We start from the raw sequence: 25,760 nt of genomic DNA, 5'->3' as shown, positions 1-25,760 counted from the left end.
CTACTCTGGCTAACTTGTAGAAGTTGTGTACAAAGTTTCACTCCTACACCACAGTTAGTAGCAGATATGACCGAGTACAAGAACTAGTTCCATACTTTATTAAACGTCTTTGAACCCCCCCCCCCCCCCCCTCCCCCACACCAAACGATACACTAATCCCCTGGCAGCCCCCTCAGCAAAAAACAATGAAACAAACCGACAAACGACAGGCCGATTAGCCGCCGGGGAACTGAGATTCAATTCAGGAGAACGCCATGGGTTATTTTTGTAAGATAGGCCAAGGAATGCAAGAGTGCCAGGTTTCTGGCCATCACCCCGATGAAAGAACACTTGTCTCTCTGCTCTCTCTCTCTCTCTCTCTCTCTCTCTCTCTCTCTCTCTCTCTCTCTCTCTCTCTCTCTCTCTCTCTCTCTCTCTCCGTTGAATCGCTCCCCTGAACAGTGGCTGGAGCCCAGCCCAATCTCAAGCCTTTAATGTCTTTTGAGCAAAAAGGTTCCTTCCCCTGTGGAGTCCTCTTCTTCAGAAGTCTGTGTCGAATCTCCCCGAGTCACACTTCTGAAACGCCGGCGTGCGAGGGAGGCAAGACGCGCCAAAACCTTTGGACGCCATTCCATTTCCTCTTTTTTCAAGTTCACAGTTTGTCGAGCTGTAATCAAAATCGTCGCCTCGTCGGCCGCGAAGCACTCGCTCACCTCCTCAGCTAATAAATAAAACAGCGTCGCTGACGTTCCTCTGAGTCGGCGTCGACGTGGAAAAAACCAAACAAAGAAAACAGTAACAGTTTAAAAACATCATTTTTTTCTTTTCTTCGGGCTATGAGAAGACGCTGACGCTGCTGGCGGCGGCGGCGTCTCCGTTGCCGTACAGGTCGGCCAGCTTCTTGAAGCGCGGGCCCCAGTTGCTGAGGTAGTCGTAGCTGTGCTCCGAGTCCGAGCTCAGCGACTCCAGCGAGCTCAGCGACTCGGCCACCGAGCCGCTCCCCTCGAAGGCGTAGGTCTGCAGCGAGTCGTACGGCGGCGCCGACGGGTCCACGTCCGCCACCTTCAGCCGGTCCCAGATGAACTCGCGGAACACCACGTGGTCCGGTAGCGACTTGAAGGCGGCGGGCCGACGGGACGAGCCGCCGGAGGACGCCTGCTGCTGCGGCGGCGGGTAGCGGAAGAAGGTGGGCGTGTCCGGGGTGACGTCGCGGCGGGCCTTGGGGTCGCCGCCGCCGCCGCGCAGGGCGGCGCCCAGGTCGGCGTGCATGGCGTTGAGGTTGCGCAGGGCCACCATGTCGAAGGCCTCCGTGTCCTCCTCGCCGCCCCCCTCGTCGTCGTAGCGCACGATGTTCTCCCTGATGTCCCGCTCCTCCTCCAGGATCAGGGGCGTCTTCCTGCGGCCGCGCATCGTCACGATCAGCAGCACCATGACTGGAGGGACAATACAACAAGATGGCGTCATTAGTGAACATGTTATTAATGTTATGATCCTGTCAGGAGCACCATGACTGGAAGAAGGATAAAACCATAACATTATTGATAAACATGTTCTTAAGGTTATGAGCCTGTGCATCTTCACAATCAGCAGCACCATGACTGGAGGGACAATGTAACAATATTAATGTTATTAATGTTATGAACCACGATCAGCCGCACCATGACTGGAGGGACAATAGAACGTTATTAATGTTATGATCCTGTACATTGTCACAATCAGCAGCATCACTACTGGAAGGACAACCAAACCATATAAAACATTATCAATAGACTTGTTATTAGTGTTATGATCCTGTACATCGTCACGATCAGTAGCACCATGACTGGCAGGACAATGAAACGTCATTAATAAACATGTTGTTAATGTTATGATCCTGTCAGGAGCACCATGACTGGAATGACAATATAACCATATAACATTATTAATAAACATGTTATTAATGTTATGATCCTGTCAGGAGCACCATGACTGGAATGACAATATAGCCATATAAAATTATTCATAAGCATATTATTAATGTTATGATCCTGTCAGGAGCACCATGACTGGAATGACAATATAGCCATATAACATTATTAATAAGCATATTATTAATGTTATGATCCTCGATTGGGATGCAATGATGTAACGGAAGTGCTAATGACATGATTACTAATACAACATTATTAACGCTGCTTTTAATAACAATAATATGATTATAGTCTCCTTCTCCTGTGTTGTTCTATCATCACGATCATCGCATTCATATGATTATGATTTACAACATATCATTTCATAAATAATAACCATCACCATCATAACCACTATCATCAAACGTGTAAAACGGAAATCATTATCCATTCATCACTATTGACTGCGGAGCCGTGAGTCAGTCAGTCGGCAGCATCAATGCTCGGTCTCCGTGTTGTTTTCCTTCCTGTCCCTCATCTTCTTCGCTGTCCAAACACGTTTCCATCTACCTGCCGTTTATTCAGATGACAATACCACCTCAACCCACGTAACCCGATCATAAAAAACCATAAGTGGATCTCAATATGAAGAACCCGTCCCCGGCCCGCTGGGAAGCCTTCGCTCGCCGCCTCCTCCCCTTCCTCTTCCTCCTCCCCTTCCTCTTCCTCCTCCCCTTCCTCTTCCTCCTCTTCCTCCTCCTCCTCCTTCCCCCTAATTTTCCCGCCACAATGTAAGAAACCAATATCGCTTCCGCGTCCGTCGTCGCCGCGGAACCCTCTGACATCACCGCGGCGAGAACCGGAATGAAACTTCGCCAAACTCTAACCCACGGGTCGTCTGAGTGCACCCACCCCACCCCCATCTCCTCCTCCACCTCCTTCTCCTCCTCCACCTCCTTCTCTGCCTCCTCCACCTCCTCCATCGCCATGCGTTGATAGGCTGAAAATAACTCTCCAGCCAAGCAACCTGGCACCTGTCTAATGATCCGCCATCCGTCACCGTCAGCCTGAGCCCCTGACATATCGCTCCCCGCCCCCGTAGCCCCCCCCCCCCCCCCCCGCATTCAAAATGGCTGCCGGGGGTGTGACATGGTAGGTTGGCTAGCTACAGCGGGTGGGGGATGCTACATAGGGTGAGGGAGACAGGTCCCTACTGTTTAACAGCCAGCCTCTAATATTGGGTGAAATGCTTGGAAGATTCACATTACGGGCGCAGTGCTGGTGACACTTTTGTCTTTGATTTCAACGGCTCATGAGCTGCGTCGTGGCACAGTGGAATAGAAATGCTCTAGTTTCTCTCTCTCTCTCTCTCTCTCTCTCTCTCTCTCTCTCTCTCTCTCTCTCTCTCTCTCTCTCATCCCCTCCTCACTCTCTTCTCCCTCCTCACTCTCTCCACCTTTCTCTCTCTTCCACCCTCCATTCCATTAGTCTCCCTTCCTCCTTTACTGCCCCCCCCCCCCCCCCCCATGTCTCTCCATCCCTCCTTCTCCCCCCCTCTCTCTCCCTTATATTCTTTCGGGGACTCACGCCTCGAAGACAAGACATTATGCCTCTCCCATTGGCTGGAGGCCAGCGCGAGGGGAGCCAGGGAATATGAATGGATCAAGGCTTCACCGGGGAAACGGAGCCGCCGGTGTGAAATTATCCATGAAGCCGGTCGAGGTCAGGGGGCCAATCCAACCTTTTAAGGTCCGCGTCTTCATCAGCGAGACTCGCGTTAACGTAATGCAGGACGACCATCAATTCGCCTGTTCTACGGCCTTTAGTGTAATTGAATTGTGTAAGCGATCCATCAAGACACAACTAGTTACATGAGTGTTTTTTTTCTCTCTGTGTCGCCCGCTTCATTACCGTAACACGCTCGCTTGCGTGTGTCAGCTCCCCACTGACAGCGGTTCAATACCACGCTATAATGATACCGTTGTTTCAAAGTGGCAGTCTTGAAGATTTTCATGTAAACAAATGTCCGCTAAGTCACTGTCTATTTCCGAGTGAAGGTAACACGATGAGGACTGAGCACGCTGCCCTCTAAAGAAAGCCTTTGCGTTCGCAGTATTATAATTATGACCGACTGAAGGTCGGTTGCGACACTGTACAGAAACAAATACAACTTATTACCAAAAGTGTCTCCAGGGAGACAAAGACAAAACCCTTGAGATTAAATCCACCTACCACTTTGAAGTATCTTTCGTAATTAAAGTCTCATAATTAATTTTGGTTCATAACCTGATCTGAACGTACGCATGCAATTGTACATCCCACGGAATCTCTGTGACTGAAATACGTGTGTATAATTACGTAGAGAATATATGACTATAATACATCAATATTTACCTCCACTGCCAATGTTTAGATAGATTCTGCTCGCTTTTTTCTTCTTGTAAATATAGCACACAAAATAGAGCATTTCATAAATACTTTGGATGTATATTTATATGAAGACAGGCATGAAAAACTAATGAAACGAGGGAGTGAATCGAAGAAACACAAGAGACAGACAGATGAATGGAGAGACAGAGTGATAAATAGATGTGCGGAGCAGAGAGCCTTCCAGACAGTCTTTCTAATTGGCCCGGAGGAGGAATTATTCATACCTGACCGGCGACGACAAAATAAAAGCGTCTGAACAAAGAATCAGGTTTGGATCGGTGATGGAATCACTAAAACCCAATCAGCTACGGTGGTGGGCAAGAGAATTAACATGTCTGCTTCTTGTCACATCAATATCTTTTCGAATAGCTTCTAGGTCTGACGGCCACTATCCCCAGTCTAGCAGTAGGCATCTTGCTAACATGAATGTCGTTTGACTTTAGCTTCCACATATGGTATTTTATGTAATGTCTTGAGGACAAGCTGGCAGAAGAGTGGGTCGTATACACAGTAAGACCTCTGATAATATAAGTTAATGCACACATTAACACTCACATATATATATGTATATTTAAATATATATATATATATATATATATATATATATATATATATATATATATATATATATATACGCATACATACATAGACACACTGACTTGCTAAGTAACTCATCCTCTCAAACACATACCAGGAAAAACACACGCACCGCTTTCAGTCCGAGCAGGCATGCTGAAAGGTGACTGTGTGAGCTAATGTGTCATTGTGGTGTGAACGGATGTGATTGACGAGTGAAGTCTCAGCACAAGGGTTATGAAGGAGACCGTATGGTGGAAAAGGGAGTACACAGCCATTAGCACCGAGACACCCACTGCCTCATACACACGAACATGCACACACACACAATATATAAAGTACAGGCGCACGGACAGACATGATTATATATGAAAACACTCCCAATGACAAGCAAGCACTGACACACTTACTCAATCACTCTCTCTTACCCACACACACAGATACACAGAAATACGCCCGCACTCACTCCCAATGACGTGCACACACACACACACACACACACACACACACACACACACACACACACACACACACACACACACACACACACACACACACACACACATATACAGGGCTACAGACGAATGCTTGACCGTGTTTTATGTGACCGGCAGCACCATTACTCTTCTATCAAACCCATTCTCTACAGGAATCAGAAGATGGAGACCTTCAATAGAAAGGAATCCATGTGAGAGGCGTGCTGGTGCCAATTCATGTTCCTGTGAGAGCTGGATAGACTCAGCTCTGCACGGCTTCCAGCTGAGCCTGGAACTATCGCTGTCCTGATAATGCATTCAGCCAAGATAAAGGAGTCATAGACAGCTATTATCATTTGCCGCATGGTGAGATTACGAGGTGGTAAACTTTTATGTTGTGGGTTCTATTCTGAGGGGTCTACTTGCGATAAGGTGGTTGTTATCTATTGTGTTGTGTGTTCTATTCTGAGGGTTCTACTGGCGATAATGTAGTGGTGATCCATCGTGTTCTATTCTGAGGCTTCTACTGGCGTTGAGGTAGTGATTCTATTTGGAGGGTTCTACTGGTTGTAATGTAGTGGTCATCTATTATGTTGTGGGTTCTATTTGAATGTTCTATCGGTGAAAAGCAGTTCTGAAGGTTTTGCTGGTGATAATCTAGACCCCGGGTTCTAGAGGCCAAAGCACACGGCGTGTGATATTTGTGTGTATTTGTATGTCGTGTTTGTCACAATCACCTAGAATCATGTGTTCATGTAGGGTGTCAGGAGTGGTATTGTATTCTGTGGTTCTACTTGTCGTATTGTATTTTGTGGTTCTACTTGTGGTATTGTATTCTGTGGTTCTACTTGTGGTATTGTATTCTGTGGTTCTACTAGTAGTATTGTATTCTGTGGTTCTACCAGTGGTCATGCCTGTGATTGGGGACTGGACGTCACGGTAAATGGGCCTGTTTATCTGATCAGTAATTGCTGTGTATTACAGAGTAGAGACTGGGCAACAACTCAGAGATCAAGGAAAACCGTCCCCCCAAAAACATTGGTTTGCATAGACGAGTGTGTGTGGCTGATGGTTTAAACAGATTCACCTGGCCCGAGTCAGAGTGATTAGACTCTGGGCTGCACACCTGTGGTGCATTGGGCAATCAAAACACACACACGCGCACACACACACACACGCACACGCATGCACACACGCGTCAGGATGCAACACTCGCTGTTCCTGCACCAACACCACATTAAACTGGATTTTTCATCATCAACCAGGAGGAGCCGAGTTCAGCAGGGTCAACTGCTAAAAAAAAATCCTGCATAGCTTCCTTTTGGCTGATGGGGTTACCCTGTCACCTGCTGATGAGTGTTGATGCGACACACCTGCCCTCCACTCAGTGGGACTAATGTGGTGTTCAAAGGGGAGCCGGAGAATGAACACAACCTGAGAGTTCTGTTATAAGGCAGGGTCGGGAAGTCTGGTACTGCTTTTAAAGAACAATTATCATCTTCTGCTCTTTAAGCTGCACCTTGTTTTAAATATTTTGACAGCATGGTGTCAGAAACAACACAACAACTGTTCAAAACAAGAACAAAATCTGTGCAATAAGATTAATTGCTGAATTAACACCATGAAAAAAACTAATATGACAGCCCCTGGAAGTGTCATAATGTTTGTAATCAAGCATTCCTTCGCTGCGGGATGAATATGATTATATTTTGTCTAATCTTTATTTGATTTCACGAAACCAGCATTAAACGTAGAAAGAACACTGATTAAAATGAATGAATTATAAATTCATGTTAATGGCTGTTTTATGCATTCAAATTTATATCACTCAAAATCAAGGCTGAACGTTACCCATAAGTATACATTAATGTGATTAAATGATTTGTTCCGAATGCTCAGTATGCATTGTGTAGTAGGCAAAAAAAATCTGAATGCGTACTACCGCCACAGTATACAACGGTAGGTCACTGCGCTATCCTACAATTCAGCCGGAGTCTGGTAGCCGAAGAAGTAGAACGCTGCGGTGAAAAAAAACTAAAAAAAAAGGTAAATTATTGCATGTGACTTTAATTTTGCCGGCATCTGATGTGCAGCGCACAGAGGGGAGATACGTCATCTCCAAACATCTGGTGGTGTTCGGAAGCCTTCGGAGGCGTTTTACGCATAGCTGTACAACTTGCTACATTAACGGTGAAGTAGTAGACACTGAACAGAAATAGTATACTGTATACTTAGTATTCAGATGCACCCCTTGCATTTACACGCCTGTGATTGACAGGTGAGATGGATTCCCAGAACCAATCAGGGAAGAGATGCCTTGATTGGCTATAAATTAGCTTGAAGCAGTGTCAAATTTAAATTGTCAGTTTCCGGGGCCGGCGCAGTCAACTGGAAGCAGCTCTTCTCACAGCGCATTTCACTCACTAATAGCTGACGGATTGCTAGGCCTTTTCTAACAAACAACATTCAAATAATAGCTTTTAATCTCCCCCAAAACACCTTCAACTTAAATCAACTTTTACCTCTCTAGGGAGTGAAAGATGATAGGTCATGACTTGGAGATAAAAGTAAAATCTTGTCTTTTATGTATTTAGATTGCTTTAATGTTAATCTTAAACATTAGAACCTCAGCTTTATTGACCTTTAACTGAAAGGTTAAAGGTCATGATTGAACCAATACCAACTGATATTTCGTCTTATCTTTTAATGAAGGTGCATTTATTTCACTCTGCACTAAAGCGACACCCTTAAGTCGCATTAAGTTAAACCAGCAGCATGCAACTTTTCTACTCCAGCTTTAAAGTTTCAAGAACAAAAAATTGCCATTTCTCCCAAAAATAGTTTAGTTTGGAGTCTCACCAGGTAGAGTGTGTACCGTTAAGGCCCAGTGCTTACGGCAGTGAACCGGGTTCGATTCCTTCCCATGATCCTTTGCTGCATGTCCTCCCCTCTCCCCCTCCACACCTTCCTGTCTAACTCACTGTACGTTCATAAATAAATAAAATGCAAAAACGAATCTTAAAAACAGAAAAATAACAGTGTGGTTCGGGTTCGATTCCTTCCCATGATCCTTTGCTGCGTGTCCTCCCCTCTCCCCCTCCACACCTTCCTGTCCAACTCACTGTACCTCCATGAACAACAAAATGAAATAAAGAGCAGTTTGGTCGGGGTCCAGGGGGACTCACTGAGCAGCGTGAGGATGCACCCCAGGATGGCGAGCAGCGCTCCGGTGCTGAGCCCCGTGGCGGTGTAGGCCACGGCGCCGCAGGACATGGCCACGCCGTCGGCGTCGCAGTCGCACACGCGCAGCGCCAGCGTGTTGGTGCTGCTCAGCGCCGGGCTGCCACTGTCCACGATGAGCACCGGCAGGCGGTACACCGGCTGCTCCCGCCGCCGGAACCCGCCGCGCTTCGTCAAGATGGACGCCGTGTTGTCTGGATGGGGGGGGGGGGAGGGGAGGGAGGGGGGGGGGGGGGGGGAGGGAGGGGGGAGGGAGGGGGGAGGTAGGAGTGTTGAGCGACCAGAGTTGTGGAACGTACGTGGGTCACAGCTTTAGTTTGGAGGGTTGTTTATTTGTATTTTTATGCAAACACACTAGACAATAGTTGGATATATATTCGGAAGAAATTTGTTGTGTGCCCATATATATTACAATAATTGTATTTTCTATCCAAAATAAATTAGTAATAATTCTATTTCTATGCCAATATGTATTACAATAAATGTATTTTCTATGCAAATCCACTTGACTGGATACTGGACTTTGTGAGGACTTCCCCGCTGCGGGCGTGTGTGTGGATGATGGCTGGGTTGAGCAGCCTCACCGGGCCCAGTCTGATGGACTCTGGGGCTGGGTGAGGCTGCACACCTGTTGCACATTGAGTAATCAGTGTGCCCATGTTAAACCAGCGATCCCCACACACACTCAGGTAGATCTCCTGGGTGGCAGTGGAGCACTGTGGCATGTTCATTACCTGCAAGCTTTACAATAGACCCAATTCAACATCCCCAGCCTGTGTCATTTTTTGTCTGGAGGCGCCCAATAGGAGTCCCCCTAGTGGAGTGTGACAGCCCCTTAGGTGGCGTGTAGCATAGACTTTTGTTACATTATCACTAATAATTGTTTAACATTTAGTAGACGCTTTGTTCCTAAGCAGTGGTATTTCCAAGCATTGGATTATCAGACCCAAAGGCTTTGGGCAGGGAGTCAGAGACCCTACCAAATATACTCTCCTGCCCTGTTCTGAGAGGGCTTCGGGACAAAAGGGGAATCCCTCTTTCTCAGGATGGCTTTGAGAGCAGAAAGTGCAATATCACGTGGGATGATACGAAGGATTTCTGAGACTTTTTCATGCCTTCAAAAACTTTTCAAGTGTGTTAAGACATAAAAAAGTTCTAACTGAACAAAACAAGGAGTGCCTGTCTTTTAAATAGGACAAAAGCATACAATTAAAGCAAGGTTATGCAAATTTATGAGAGATTAATCACAAATTTACAATCAGTTAAGGAACGGACTTCAGGATGTATTTTTAGGATTTAAAGCCACTGCAGCTATGAATATAGATATGTGTGTGTGCAGTATTATTGATGGTATGTGCTTTGTGTTGGCTGGTATTAGAGTGCTTGTGCAGGATTAACAGATGGTGTCATTAACACGACTCTTGGATCACACGCGCTACTTCACGCTGTGCTCAGAAACCAACTGTTGATTCCTCCACCATTCTGTTTGATGAGGGGAAAAATCTAAATGTTTGGTCATGATCATGAATCATGATCATGCCAGGAAGCGGATAGAAAGGGAGGCAAAGGAGAGACCGAGCTGAAAACAGAACAGAGATGGTGGCCTGGCAAAACCAAAGGACTCCAGAAAATAAAAGCAGCTGTCAAAACGCAAATGAATCTCTCGCCACAAATATATATATATATATATATATATATATATAAAGATAAACAATGTATTGATGGGTTAAATGTTTTTTTGTTTTTTTATATTTAAGAACGAGACGATAGGAAAGATGGGGACACACCGAGAGAAACATGTCAGAAGAACGTGTAATGTAAGGGCTTCTGTAGCGTTTCAAAAATACAGAAACACACAACCTTGTGCCCTTTATTTGTAAGGAATGTGTTGTTCAGTACTCTTGTTATCAGCCCGGCACTGGGTGAACACCAAGCTATAAATCATCACGCAACAAACAATGTCCGCTCAGTTTCTAAAGCAGAGGGCATAGTGTGTTATCTTATTACTCTATTTATATTTTGACTTGTTGCTCTATCACTTTCTAATCTTACTTTTTAATGACTTCTATCTGTAATCGTTTCACTGTAATTATAATAAAATATCAAGAAGGAAAAATATTTTTCTCTGATCATAATAACTTTGTTCTTTCTTCTGCAACGTTTATGTAAACGATTACTTTGCTTAATGTCTTCATCATATTAAATTATCTATATCGAATATATTTGAGTTTGTGTCCTACACGTATGAAGTGCTTCAGTCTAACATTCTGAAGTACTTACCTCAAATATATTGAATACATTCAACGTTTTCCCCTCTAACAAAACAAGATCAATTTTGTCTTCAAAATAAAGCAGTTAAAAAGAAAATAAATCACAATGAGATAAAAATTCATAAATTTGCAGGAGAGTACATCAGCACAACAAAGCACTGCCATTGCACTGTTTCCCTGGTCGCATTCTTGCCTAATGTGTTTTACTCCTTCACGGGGTCCTGCGCAGTGTTGAAGTGTGTTTGTTCGGGTCAGGGGTGAGCCGAAGCCGTCGGAGTGGGGTACCTTTGTTGTCGCGGAGGGTGAAGTTTAAGTTCCCCGCCACAGGCGAGGCCAGGGAGAAGTAGAAGCGGTGTCCACTGGGCGGCTCGTCCTTATCCACCGCGCTAATCGTCTGGATCAGCTGAGAACAAACAGAAGGACAAAAGTGTGAATTTAATTTAATTAACGTTGCTTTTTGTTCGCTGTTATCACTGCCTTCATAACACTCTGGCTAAACCCTGAGCAGTTCCTTCCCAGTGCAACACATAGGATAAAGATACAAACAATATTTAAACTGTTGAGCTGCGTCGGGTTTATTTATAAAGCCCATTATCACAATTACAGTCTTGAGGAATGGAAACAGTGCGGGTAAAAACATCTGACACAAGCCCAGAGAAAAGCCATACAATGGCTAGCAATACGCTGCCAGATGGGGAGACATAATACGTAAGCAAATTAGCATGTAATTATATTTTAGACATATAATTAAAGCCATAACAAAAAAAAAAAGAGTCTGCATTGTGGGTGGGAGTTTGTTTCCCTCAAACCTGTTCTGTCGTTATTTTGCTGTACTTTGTAACAAAAACTTTGTCGTGGCGCTTGAGGAGTATTTGACTCTTCTGCGTCTGATTTATCAACAAGCTAGCACAGGTGTAAATCTCCCCTCTCGACGGTACGAGTGGAGTGACAACAAAACCAATATGGGGGGCTGATTTACAGAGGAGATTTGTTTCTTGGTGTTGCCGATAGTTTGCTGCCGCTCATCGCAGGAAGTAAGTGCTTACTTGGCAACGGCGACAATGCTGCTTTTTTATTGGTCGGCGCAAGACCCCCACAAATCTCCTGCTTACGACAGAGCCGTATGAAAGTAATTTTCGGAAAGCAAAACACGCCGTTACCTAAGTACTGCCCCTCTATTTTGGCAGACACACACAGAGCACCGTAACCTGAGAATAGTGTTATCGCTAAGAGATGTGACATATCTCTCTCTTAGTGGAATTCCTCCAGCTTTACCTCCCCTAGCACGACCTCACCGTAATGACCGCTGCGAGGAGCAAATATCTTATAGTGCCATTCCTCCAGTTTATAGATCTGACCTCACTGTGATGGCCCTGTATGTGAAGAACACATATCTGTGGAATACCTACAGCCTCTGCCTGTATCGTTGTGACGGCATGGCAGCCATTCAATGGCTGCGACGTAAAGATTAGACGGATATTGATTGGGGTCAAGTGCTGCAATGAATGCATCATTTACCCGGGTTCAAATGTGTTTATTAAACAGCAGCTCCTCCCTACCATACACGTACATGAACACAGCCTTAATGAGGGGAGCGGATCTCTCCTTGAAGCAGTTTGGACAAGCTGCGATCTCAGCGAGGTAAATAAACACAAGCTGTCTTTCCCGCCTTTTCTTTTCATGCCCAGAAGGCAAAAAATACCACAAGGCCTTTGGTCTTTACTTAGACAGGGTAAGGCCTACCGACTTTGCGCAGAGCGCCACGATATCGATTAAAAATCCACCGGCGATCAAACGAAAAACCGAATGAAGAATCACACTTATTTCTATGTGTTTACAAAGTGAAACGCGACACGATTCCCCCCCCGACGTTATTCTGTTCCCTGAGAGGTACAGAGCTAAGCGTTAGCATGCTGGGCGCGCGCAGCGTGTTCGCGCGCCACAGCGCTAGGCTAGGCTGCGTGGCGGCTGGGGTTGGTGGGGGAGAAGGGGGTGCTGATGTTTCTTTCAGGGGAGGAGAGAGTGCAGAGTACAGAGTGCAGAGTACAGAGAGGTGATATATCTGCACTGCCGCCGTGCGCGCCATATGGGCGAGGATTGATAGGCGATGGGAGCCCCTTCAAAGTGGGTGTTACAGCCCTGATGTCCTCGCGCTTCCAGATCAATCAAGACAAAACCTCTTTTCAAGCCACCAGACGGAAAAAAGAATTAGACAACAAACAGACAAAGAAAAGGAAAACCGCCATTATAATGTGAGAATTAACACACATACGCACGCACACTAGTACGCACTCACGCACGTGTGTTAATCCAGAAGCTTCTCTTAAGACGATACTTCAAGCTAAATTATCACTTATTTTTAACCTCTTTAGCGCCAGCGTGTTTCGCGCTTTCTTTTTTTCCCCGACACAAAGCCAGATGGAAGAACAAAAAAAGACAGGGATGAGGGAAAGCGCCAGTGATCCATCGGGCATGGAAACCCTGTTGATCAGCTGTCGCCTGCGTTTAGCCGTCGCTGTTTACAAGCTGTCAGGTATTAGGACGCCGAGTAGGTGGGAAGCGCGTCCTACCAATTATCAAAACGGGCAGACACAGAGAATATTCATGCATATTTTACTCCCCATCACTCGCGGCAAGAATTGGAAATAGTTCCACTTTTCAAAAAAAGAAAAAATGACAATAATAATTCAAATGGAAAAAGATGTCAGCACGCTTATGTTGGTGGTCACTTATTATTCCAGGGCAGGTCGAAATTTACATCTCTTAAGTTTCTAATTTGTTTGAAAGGTTACCAGTCTCACGTTCATCTGTTTGTCTGTCTGTCTGTCTGAGTCTTTGTGGATACATAGGTCTGTGTGTCTGTATCTTTCTGGGTATATCGTTTTTTCTTTACGTCTACATCTGTCTGTCTTAATTGTAAATCTGTCTGTCTGTGTAGGTGCATCTGTTGGAGTCTGTAGTCCGTAGCTGTCTGTGGGTATCTGTCAGTCTCTAGGTTTACATGTCTCTCTGACTGTCCGTGGGAACAGCTGTCATTCTGCTTTATCGGTCTGCATGTAGGTATATTTGCCTGTCAACTAAGTCTGTCTGTCTGTCTCTAGGTTTATCTGTCTCTGTTTGTCAATCTGTCTGTCTCTCTATGTTTCTATGTCTCTCTGTCTGTGGGTATATCTGTCTCTCTGTCTGTGGGAATGTCTGTCTGAGGGAAGATCTGTCTCTCTCTATGTTTGTCTGCCTCTCTTTCTGTCTGTCTGTCTGTCTGTCTGTCTGTCTGTCTGTCTGTCTGTCTGTCTGTCTGTCTGTCTGTCTGTCGTTATATCAGTTTCTCTTCCATGAATAATCAGCAGCAGGTTATCCACCAGTAGAGTTTATAGTCTCCAGTACAGCAGCGGGTATGTGTGTGTGTGTGTGTGTGTGTGTGTGTGTGTGTGTGTGTGTGTGTGTGTGTGTGTGTGTGTGCAGTGCCTCATAGTCGACTGATACAGGCAACTAGCTTCTCCTCCCGTCCTTAGACCACTCCCCCGTCCCCCCCCGATCCCCCCAACCACCCCCCCCTCCCCGACTCTGATGGAGATGTGCTCCCTGGCCATCACCGCGACGACCGTGATGACAATGACGCTGAAGGTGAATCTTATAAAGTATTTTGCACCCCACCCCACCCCACCCCATCCACCTAACGCACTGATGTCTCTGGAATATTTGCAGATGGATCTGAGAGCCTATCATGAATTTTATCTCTCTCGTTCTCTCTTTATTTCCCCCTCTCTCTCTCTCTCTCTCTCTCTCTCTCTCTCTCTCTCTCTCTCTCTCTCTCTCTCTCTCTCTCTCTCTCTCTCTCGCTCCCCCCTATCTCTCTCAGCTCCGTGCTGCGGGGTTAGAGCAGTGTAAATCAGGCTTAAATCAAACACTTTGTAATGTATAATGCCTTTCATTTCTGTGGCTGTGATGCGCGACGCGACCCGAAGGCCTTCACAGGGAAATTCTCTAATGGGTTGCGAGACGAGAAGTGAGGAGAGGAGAGGGGAGGGGAGGGAGGGAAGAGAGGGAGGAGAGGAGACGAGACGAGAGGGAGGGGGGGGAAAGGGGAGGGAGGGGGGAGGAAGGAGAGGAGAAGAGAGAAGAGGAGAGAGAGGGGGGGAAGGGAGGGAGGAGAAGGAGGGGAGGAGGAGAGGAGACGAGAGAGAGGGGGGGGGGAGGGAGGAGATGGAGAGGAGGGAGGGAGGAGATGGAGAGGAGGGAGGGAGCGAGTAAGGGGATGGAGGGGAGGTAGAGAGGAGACAGGACACGGAGACAGACATAAATTCCGAGGGAAAGACATTAACGGCAGCAACGGAGCGGCTTGTGTCGTGGCGAGAGAGAGAAGATTCCTAATAAATCAGAGTTCCCGCTTTTTTTGTGTTTGCACGCACCGCCGTGTGTTGGATGAAAGGAGAGGATACGGGCGCTGTTCATGCGTCCTTTGTATCTGGCGTGTACACATGTACACACGCACGCAGGCGCACATGCACGCACATGCGCACACACAGAAGTGCGTACACAACTTGATAATGCTACACTTGTGAAGGCATTGCTTTCCGTTTAAAACGTACATATTTCATAGATCATGAGCAGAATTTTATTATTTTATGCATTTTGGCTCTTAAAACCCTTTGGATATGTAATATATTTTGGTGATGATGAATAGAGTCTGATAATCAACACATTTGATCAGGTCAAAGGTGAGATGTGACTCTAGTTACATGGCCCTTAACGTTGTTAACTGGCCGGAATTGGACATATATGCATGTCAAAACACGCTCTACGGTTATCAAGGTCTGTTCCGTACATGCTGTACAATAATCAATTATCTGCTTCGACATACAGAACATGGTTCAGCCCTAATGGAAGTAATGAAAAGGTTCAATATAGAAATCATTTTGCAAGTCAAACACATTTCATACTAGTTCCGACCCTCTTCATAGATGTTCTATATACATATTACCGCAGTTGGTAATACGTCCCCTGCTCTCTGATAGAGCTGGCCACCGTCATCCCCATCGACCAATCAGAAGGCATTAAACCCAAAAAGTATGGGCTAACTTTTTTTTTATCATGTATTCATATTAGGATTCATATTATTCCTGCTATTGAACAACTGTCTCAGCATCGCTGAGGCGGCGGCGTTCCGCGTGTCAGCTAGCGGTGGCGCCCGGCGTCGACTCCCTCCGCCTCTCTATAAATACGTCCTGTTGACAGGTGAAAGGCGACAGCTGTCACCGAGGGGTGGCGGAGTGGCGGGAGGACCACCCGTGTGCCTGATGACATCAACACCCCAAACAACACCCTGATCAGTATCACACACCCCTCCACGCCCTCACATCGCCGGTGGCAACATCAGCATCCGCAATCATCTTTTTTTTTTAACATACTTGCAACTATCAACCACACACACACACACACACACACACACACACACACACACACACACACACACACACACACACACACACACACACACACACACACACACACACAGACCACCCCTCCCGACCTCCGGCTCCTCTGGCTTATCCAATCGGCTTGCGAGCTAAGTCGACCGCCCCCGCCCCCAAACAGACACTTCCAACAGCACACTTTCCAGACCTCATGAGGGAATGGAGGATGCGAACACACACCTGCCCCGTAGCGAGAGTCGCCCTGTCCGGGGTCACCCTGTGCTTCACTGTGCTTCAGGAAACGGAGAGAGGCTCTTTTGTTTATTCCTTTATGCGCCGCATGCAGATGTGTGTGTGTGTGTGTCTCCGTCACACGCCTCCCCACACCTTCACAGAAAACTGATAATTGGGACACCATACTGGGGTTGACACCTCTTTGTTTTTGTTCATTTTAGATGCATTGTTTTATGAATTATATTGATAGTGGGGAAGGGTGCTTGACTCGCAGCTGAAAGATTGTGAGTTCGATTCCCAGACGTCCACAGCCTAGCCTCTTGCCACCCTTGTGCAAGATCCCGCCACCTTTGATCACACGGATGCTCTTTGATGACACAGATCTAAAGGTATAATCAACGAAATCGAATGTATAACATCACTTTATAATGAATGAAGGCGTCTGCTATTCGACTAAATAGTAAAAAGATCTGACGATGAGGATGTTGTTTCCACGGCGATCGTAGCCTAGCGTCCTGTTCTGATAGGCGTTTTTAATGCCCCTGCTGATGGAACTAAAATCAAGTGTTTACCATTTCGGTCCCTTCTTCTTTACTCTGAAACTAACAACGCGTCAAGTGGGGCCTCCACTATCAGGGAGGCAGTAACGGGGTGGGGGAGAAGGTGGCGTCTGTAAAGTCAAACACCTCTATTAGGAATTTCACATCAAGGAAAAGGATAGGTGTGTGTCTAGGTGTGTTTGTTAGTTTTTCAAGTTTATTTTCATTATCAGTGCATTAGAAGTAGAGGTATGGGTGAATGTGTCTGTGTGTGTGTGCTTGTGTTTGTGTATGTGTGTGTTTGGAGAGGCAATTGGGATGGTTGAGTGAGTCAACTCATATTTGTAAAGGTGACAGCTTGAACACACACACTGTGACAAACACCTCCCACTGGCCCGATGGGTCGTAATATCAATTAAACGCAATACTCTCTCTGTCTCTGTCTCTCTCTCTCTCTCTCTCTCTCTCTCTCTCTCTCTCTCTCTCTCTCTCTCTCTCTCTCTCTCTCTCTCTCTCTCTCTCTCTCTCATTGGCTAAGAGGACCGACAACTTAGTCCAACGACATGCTTCCTGTTAATCTGCATAGAGAAGACTGGAAACACACACTCTACACACACCATACACACACACACACACACACACACACTCTAGATATACCATGCATGCATACACACACACACACACACACACACACACACACACACACACACACACACACACACACATATACTCTACATACACCAGACACACACACATGCATACAGATACAGACACACACACACACACACACACACACACACACACATGCACATGCATGCATAGACAGGGACACACACACTTACACTTACTCTGAATACACACTCACACAAATAACCACACACCCCACTCCACCACTTTACACCACACCACTTTACACACACACACAACCTGCGTCTGTAATTATCTCATCTCTTGTCGCCGCTGTGCGCCGTGAGACCACCGGGTGCAACCACACCGGTGGGCGGGCGTGCGACCAGAGCTTCATCACAGAAGCTCACAGAGAGAGAGAGAGAGCGCGCCACGGAGAGCCATGGAGAGAGAGAGAGCGGTAGAGAGACATAAAGAGCCAGAGAGCGAGACACTCCCAGTGAGAGGAGAGGCAGTCGCTGGAACTGCCTGTTGTTTCATTTCCCAGCCCCCCGAGGCAGAGAGATGAACACAGGAAACATTTTAATTAGGAGGAGGAGGAAGGGGGAGGAGAAGAACGAGGAAGAGGAAGAGGCAGAGGAGGAGGCGGAGGAAGGGCTAGAATGAGGAGGAGGAGGAGCGTGGGGGGAGGAAGAGGAAGGGGAGGAGTAGGAGAAACTGGAGAAGGAGGAGGTGGCAGGGCGAGGGCGAGGATGAGGAGGAGGAGTGTGGGAGGAGGAAGGGGAAGAGGAGGAGGAGGAAGACTTGAAGTAGGAGGAGGAGGAAGGGGGCGAAGGAAGAGGACAAGGAGGAAGAGAACGATGAAGGGGAGGAGTGATGAGGAGTATTGGGCCGACGGGTAACGAAAACCCCTGTCTGCAGACCAACACACATAGCCGATAACGCCTCCCTTGTTACGATCAAAACAGTGTTTTTTGTATTCTATTTATTCAATTGTCAGCCATTTTGTTTCCCGGTCGCTGTGGGAAGTGCCCGCTGGGGACTGGTGAGTGGTGGAACGTTTTTTGGTGTGTGTTTGTTCAACTTCATTACGTGTCTTCGATGCCCTCGGCGGCTACTAAACCAGGGTCGTTCCCCAAAACAAATCAACAGCGCGTGGGAAGAAAGTCAGTTGAAAAGTAGACTCTGACGATGTGATAGGCCTACTGTGTGTGGAACTATTTTGAAGTGAAGTCAATTGCAAAATGAAAAAAGTGAATGAAAAATCTACTCAGGCAGAACAGATCTTTCCAAAGATATATATTTCGCAAACACAAACACACACACACACACACACACACACACACACACACACACACACAGACACACGCACACGCACACAATTTATGGTGGATTGGTGGACACTCATTTGACCTGAACAGGAGGTGAAATGAATTCCACCATGACATTAGAAGTACAGTGCAAATGGACTGTTTGTGTTTGTTTGTCTGTGTGATTATGTGTGTGTGTGTTTGTGTGTGTGTTTGTGTGTGATTATCTGTGAGTGTGTTTGATTATATGTGTGTGCGAAGTGTGTGTGGATGCATGTGTGTGTAGGTACACACTGTCTGTTTGTGTTTGTGTATAGATGGCATTTATAAGAACACAAAAAAAAACAGCCAATCAGAATCCACCAACCACCAACAACAACATCCACAACAACAACAACAACAACAGCCGCTCTTTCCACGGCTCAGCACCCGGGGGAAGCAAACCGCGGCGGCTAGCTGGTCCTGAGCGGACCATCCGTCTGGCTTGGCAGAGTAATTACACCACGGCGGCCACCTCGCCTAGCTGATGTTGGCGGTGGCGGCGGCCCTGGCCGGGGCCCCGTGGCCCCACAGACGGGTCGGGGCGGCGATGGGTTGGACCCGGGTCACTCGGTCCTAGCGTCGTTTCATCCATGGTCTCGTTAGGTTTGATTTATCAACCGCCGTCGCGAGGGGGAAACGAGACAGAGGAAGCATGAAGCGGGCCTGTTCGGGCAGCTATCGACAGAGGATTTGGATAAATACTAGAGCCGCTCTCTGGCGATGGACTCGGGGGGGATCATTGGTTTAACACGGAGACGCACCGATGGAGCCGACGAAGGATCTAGTGGTTCATTTGTGTTCGCTAGCTGACGTTGTGTAAAATGTCATCTGAAAGTCCACTAAAAATCACAGAGTGAAAAATAAATAAAAAGCAACTGAAAAGACAATCTCGCTTTATTGATCTTCTGGGTCTTCATTCTGACCCAAATCGAATGATTCAAAGAAATAAACGCGTAAAGTCGGGGCATAAAGAAAACATTATTAGGAGCGGGTGTATCCACAACTCAGAAGAGGAGAGCCGTTAAGGGCAGTACAGGAAGAACATTTCCTCTAACACACACACACACACACACACACACACACACACACACACACACACACACACACAAAAATACTGGTACTGTTTACAAATTAAATCATTTGCTATTCTTGTACACCTTCATGTGTCGCGCCCTGACAAACAAGGCAGAAATATGAATGCAAATAGCGTATTTAAAAGGGCCTAATAGCCACATATAGCCAAGGTAGCCCCATCCCTCTCTCTGATCAATTGTACTTATTCAGTTGTGCCACCGCGCTCCTGCTCCCCTTGCCTCTGATTGCATTTTCCAAATGCCAAGAACAGACAAATCACCGCGGCAGACTCACAAGTCATTTAGCAACAATGAGGCCAAATGCTAAACACGAAACGCAAGGAGAATTCAACGCATAGATGTAGTGCTGCAAACCGCCCCCACCCTCACCCCCCACCCCGCTGCAACAGAGTCCCCGCATTCAGGTTCTTCACGATGTAGTGCAGCCCCCCCCCCCCCTACCAGGCACGGAGACTCAAGTGTGAGACATAGGTGTGAGGCGCACAGACGTGCGACTCACCCACGCCAGCCAAACCTCCCAGTCTGTGAGGTTCTGTGGTTTGTCTGGTTTGTTCATTAACAATCCTCCAGACTCAAACCACACTTAAGACTCAAGTGATAGTTAAAAGGGTGAGGCATGCACGCGCCAAGTCACCCACGCTAGCATTTTGTTCAAGTGTGTGTGATCACCGCTTTTTGTCCTGACATTGTGGGGACGTGAAGTTTTATACTTCTCGGATGCATGGAAGTCACCCGCGGCAACACGTGGCTACAAGAGTGTGATATCATGTGTTTTTAGAGTTCAACCACACCAGACTAACGAGTGGCACATAAAGATTCTGAAATCATAGCTGGATTTGATGACTTTGTCAGGACATTGCAGGGAGTCTAATTACACCAGACGATGTCTACTAAGAGTGAGACATACATGTCTCCACCACCAACAGTTAGTACCAGATTATAGTGACGTAGTTAGTTTGGCTGAACTTGTGAGGCCATTATGGCAGAGCTCAACCACACCAGACTAAAGAGTGACGCCTAAAGAGTGAGACACACAACTCATCCCACATCAACATATCACCATCGTGCCCGTATAGACAGTATTGCAGGGAGTCCATCCCCACCGGCCTCAGGACTGAGCCACTAAGAGTGAGACATACCCGTGGATGATGTGATGCGGCTGGTTGGGCTGACCTTGTGGGGACCAGAGCAGCGGGTCTCCGGCTAACGTGCGGTGCCACCCGCTCTACCCTAACGGTCACGCCTCACTCCAGTGCAACAGTCACTCTCCCCGGTGGGAGCTGCTTGCTCTGAGAAGCCGGTGCTTTGGACAATTGTTCCGAGCCGTGACAGAGAAAGACTCTGAATGGCTTTTCAGAGACAGGGAGATTGCCTTGGTGTGTCTGGTTTTAAAATGAGTGTGGAGACGCGGAGAGGGAAAGAGAGGGCAAAAGGAAAAAAAACGATAGTGTGTGTCAGTGAAGAAGAGAGATTGAACCACCATATGTATGTGTGTGTGTGTATGTGTGTGAGAGAAAGAAGGACGTACTATGTGTGCGGAAGATGTATATATATGTAGAGAGAGAAGTATATTATCTATATGTGTGTTTTTTGTGTGCGTGTGTGCAGGTGTGTTTTTGTGTGTGTGTGTCCGCCCTCCTACCTGTCCAGGCATGGCGTTCTCACACAGCAGGGTCTCGTAGTCGATGGCGAAGACGGGCGCGTTGTCGTTGATGTCCAGCACGGTGATCAGGGCAATGCCTTTACCTATCTGGGTGGGATCCTCTGGAACATAGACACAGACATAGAGTCAGAGATAGAGAGAGAGACATAGAGTGACACATAGACCGAATCAGAGAGAGAGAGCCAGAGAGAGAGAGACACAGAGTGAGATAGAGACCGAATCAGGCAGAGATATAGAGAGAGACATAAAGGGCCCTATTTTAACGGTCTGAAACGCAAGTGAGAAGCGCCAAGCTCAAGTAGCTTTGTGGGCGGTTCTATGGCGATGTTGCTATTTTTCCGGCACAAAAGTTTATGGCCAAATAATAAAGTACAACTTATTACCTTTGTATCAGCTGTTCTTTCCCAAATAATTTACCAAGAATGTGTGGCTACGTAGATGTGAGAAGCAAAGTGTATGCGAGAGGTGCACAGGCAACATTATGGATGCGCCCTTAAAATAGCATCTAAACGATGCGCCACCGACTTTAAACCAGGTATTTCCTGGTTCGTGGCGCAAGTGATTTCCGAAAGTGCAAAATAGCACCAGGGAAAGTTTGCGCCAGAACACGCCTCCTCCTTTCTCCGAACCGCCCCTTGGGGCGCAAGATCATTCCCTAATTTACCGACGCGTGGCGCAGGAGGGAAAAGAACGCTCTGCGCCAGTTGCAAACTAACAACGACACATGAGTCACATGCCAGTGAGAAAGTAATTGCGCCAGATGCAAGATAGGGCCCAGAGTGACATAGAGGCCATTCAGAGAGCGAGAGAGGAGTGACATAGAGACCGACAGACCGACAGAGAGGGAAAGACATAGAGAGAGAGAGAGAGAGAGAGAGAGAGAGAGAGAGAGAGAGACATAGAGAGAGAGAGAGAGAGAGAAGAGAGAGAGAGAGAGAGATGAGAGAGAGAGAGAGAGAGAGAGAGAGAGACGAGAGAGAGAGAGAGAGAGAGAGAGAGAGAGAGAGAGAGAGAGAGAGAGAGAGAGAGAGAGAGAGAGAGAGAGAGAGAGAGAGATTTGTTGGCTGCTCCTCAGCCTCAAAGCTTCTCCTCGGCTCAACCCTTGCTCCCGCCTGCCTGGAAGAATCTTCTGACATTTCACACCTTTATTAATATGTTTCCCGTCCTCCCTGCGATCTGTATTTGTCCAAAAAATGTACGGGGTCTTTCAAAGATAAAATGCAATAAAAAGGTTTTTAGAAAGTACAGAAAGTACAAAACGCCAAAATTTGAACATCCTCCAAACCTTAACGCCTCAAGACTTCTGACTTCTGTGTACACCATCAGTGAAGACATTGATTTGCCTCCTGATTTGAATCTAAACTTAGGCTAATAACCGGTACCTCTGGTACAGCTCTTACAACAACCTTTCCTAATGATGGATGGTTGTGAGGAAGGAGAAAAAATCAAGAAACTATTCTCAGGATGAGGGCTTCATGCATCGTGTGCATACAACACATGTGACGATATTGCTATAGATCTAGATGTTCTAGATCTAGCGTTGCGTAGCATCAGCAGAACAGTGAGAGACTATATAACCAGATGTTCTGGGAATCTAAAACATCTGGATCTATAGTCTCTCACTGTAAGACATTTTTGATGTCAAAATGGGGTCACAGCCCAAATAAAGTGGGAACAACAGTTCTAGATGATATCTGAGCGTTGTGCATCATCAGCAGAAAAGTCAGAGACTATGGATCTAGACGTTCTAGATGATAGCCGAGTATTGTGAAGCATCAGTAAAAAATAGAGAGATTATAGATATATATGTTCTGGATGATATCTGAGCGTTGCGTAGCATCAGCAGAACAGTGAGAGACAATAGATCCAGACGTTCTAGATGATATCTGAGCGCTGCGTAGCTCATAGACCTCATGCGTAGCATCAGTAGACCGGGGAGGGGCGGAGGATGAAGCCTCCTTGTCCTTGCAGCCGAGCAGGAAGTAGCGTGCGCGGTGGGGGGAGCTGTCTTACTCAGCAGCTAGCAGCGAGGGCAGGGGGGGGGGCCTGGAGGTCGGTGCGTCCGCCCCGTGCCTGAATTAACATTCCCTGACAGCCTCGCCGCGACCCCACACCGTGACCCCTACCGTGGCTCAGCCCTCTAAAGCGCACATGATGGCCGGCTGTGTGCGTGTGTGGGTGTGTGTGTGTCTACCTATATAGGGTGTGTTAGTGTGTAGCTATTTGTGTCTGCGTGTCCCCTCCCAGTGTTTGTGCTTGTCTATGTTACAGTAATGTGTGCGCTCGTGTGTAAGAGCATCTGTTTTTTGCCGACGTTGCTTATTTTTGTTTAGCGTGTGCATCTCTATTTTGGTATATTTGTGGTTTTGCGTGGATTTTGTGGATGTGTGTCGGTTAGCATGTGTAAACCCGTGTGTGTATTTGTGGTTTTCTGTGTATTTTGTATGTGTGTTTGTTGGTGTGTGTGTAACTGTGTGTGTGTGTGTATCTGCGTTTTAGTGTGATTGTGTGTGTGTGTTTGTGTGTGCTTGTGTGTTTGTGAATCAGAGTTTCTGTTGTGCTGATAGTGACTCACATGGCCCAGCAGAGAAAAAGAGTAGACAACTCAGAATTAGATACAAACCACATCTATGATCTCATTTGGGCTGAATTTGAGCCTCATTGGCTGTCATTTGATGTGCTGGTAGAGGTTGGGTTGTAATTTGACTAAATGCACAAACTCTCTTTGATATATGTTGGGATTCTGACATTTTGCTCTGCTGTGTTGTATTTAGCAAGTCTCAATGGTCTGATTACTTGAAGCTTACTGTGGAGCTAACATGTTTATTTGGTTTGAATGGAGTCATTGGAAAGTGATACATGACGAAACAGTTGGGAGGTTAAAAATGGTCAATCCCACTACCTAGTTCGGTTCTAATGCTTTTTTGGGTAGTTCACTTCGAGTAGGGCTACTTCTACTTATGTATTATTTCATCCTAATTTCGGAATCGTGAATTCTTCAAGAAAGAGAGATTGCTTTCTAACACAAACAACAGGCCGTTCCAGGTGAACGATTCCGCTCCGGTCAAATTCAGTTAAGTTTCACTTTCTCTTTTAAAGTCTTAAGGTTTTAACAACAAGGACAGTGAAAGCAATATGTAGTTGAACCGGTCGACGGGACAGGGCACGGTGGCGGCTCTCAGTGAGCTAAGCGTGGCCATGGCTCAGCGGCGGCGGCGGTACTCACGGCTCTCGATGGCGAGCAGTGTGAGGTTGTGGACGGAGTTGGCCTCACGGTCCAGCGGCTTGGCCGTGCTGATGACTCCGCTGAGGGCGTCCACGTTGAAGAACCGCTCCAGGTCTGTGTTCCTGTCGATGGAGTAACTGGACACACACACACACACACACACACACACACTCAGGGTTTGGGTTTGAGACCACCAAAGGGGATTTCACTGTGTTTATGTTTCAAAACGCAATATCGTTAGTCATCGTTATATCTCATAGGCCAATTGTCAGAGGCTTTTATCCAGAGCCTCTGACAATACATTGAATGCATGTGGGCGGCCCCGATTGGAATCGATCCCCTAACCCCGGCATTGTTAATGCCTTGCTCTAGCAGTTGAGCTAGACTGAAGCTCTTATCATGTTTGACTTTGATCAAATCTGTTGTTATCAGCAGCCAGTTCATTATAGATAGATGCCGCACTGTCCCTGAAACATCGATAATAATTATTTTTGTTATTAACCATCATAATGCCAATAACAACCGTCCTCATCATCGTCGTAGTATACAAAATGATAAAGGCGATTTATTTCTCATTAACATCGGAGCCCTACCAAAACATTTGGAATTATCGTTATTTAATTCAGAGGAAAAAAACTAAACTTGGCTGTCCGGTAATGGCCCAGACAGACCAAGGCATTTTTAATTTACACCGCAACTCGTATTACTACAGAAAAAAAAACGAAAACTTTGATTAGTTCCGACATCCAAC

The 25,760-nt window shown here is 46.6% G+C and overlaps 2 protein-coding genes across 2 annotated transcripts in view; both read right to left on the bottom strand.

The window, feature by feature from the left end:
- Positions 1–411: 411 nt before the first annotated feature.
- LOC132452340 (cadherin-7-like) lies at positions 412–25,141 on the bottom strand. Its single transcript, XM_060044913.1, has 5 exons — positions 25,010–25,141; positions 21,763–21,884; positions 11,146–11,263; positions 8,536–8,784; positions 412–1,412 (listed from the first exon to the last, which is right to left on the bottom strand). Exons 2-5 carry the CDS (start codon positions 21,772–21,774, stop codon positions 814–816), a joined length of 978 nt encoding a protein of 325 aa, XP_059900896.1. The 5' UTR covers positions 21,775–21,884; positions 25,010–25,141; the 3' UTR covers positions 412–813.
- Positions 24,987–25,760, bottom strand: part of LOC132452917 (cadherin-7-like) — a 48,107-nt gene continuing 47,333 nt past the window's right edge. Inside the window, 1 exon segment of the mRNA XM_060045752.1 lies at positions 24,987–25,146. Coding sequence (XP_059901735.1) covers positions 24,987–25,146 — 160 coding nt within the window.

The sequence above is a fragment of the Gadus macrocephalus genome, chromosome 23 (genome assembly GCF_031168955.1).
Source record: "Gadus macrocephalus chromosome 23, ASM3116895v1".
NCBI lineage: Eukaryota > Metazoa > Chordata > Actinopteri > Gadiformes > Gadidae > Gadus > Gadus macrocephalus.
This window is presented reverse-complemented; position numbering and strand designations above follow the sequence as displayed.

Bases quoted from the DNA above. Each gene is read 5' to 3' on its own strand.
- LOC132452340 (XM_060044913.1), bottom strand. The intron at 8,785-11,145 runs GTACCCCACTCC...CCCCCCATCCAG, and splicing joins CACCCTCCGCGACAACAAAG to ACAACACGGCGTCCATCTTG. The intron at 1,413-8,535 runs GTGAGTCCCCCT...TTGTCCCTCCAG, and splicing joins GTGCATCCTCACGCTGCTCA to TCATGGTGCTGCTGATCGTG.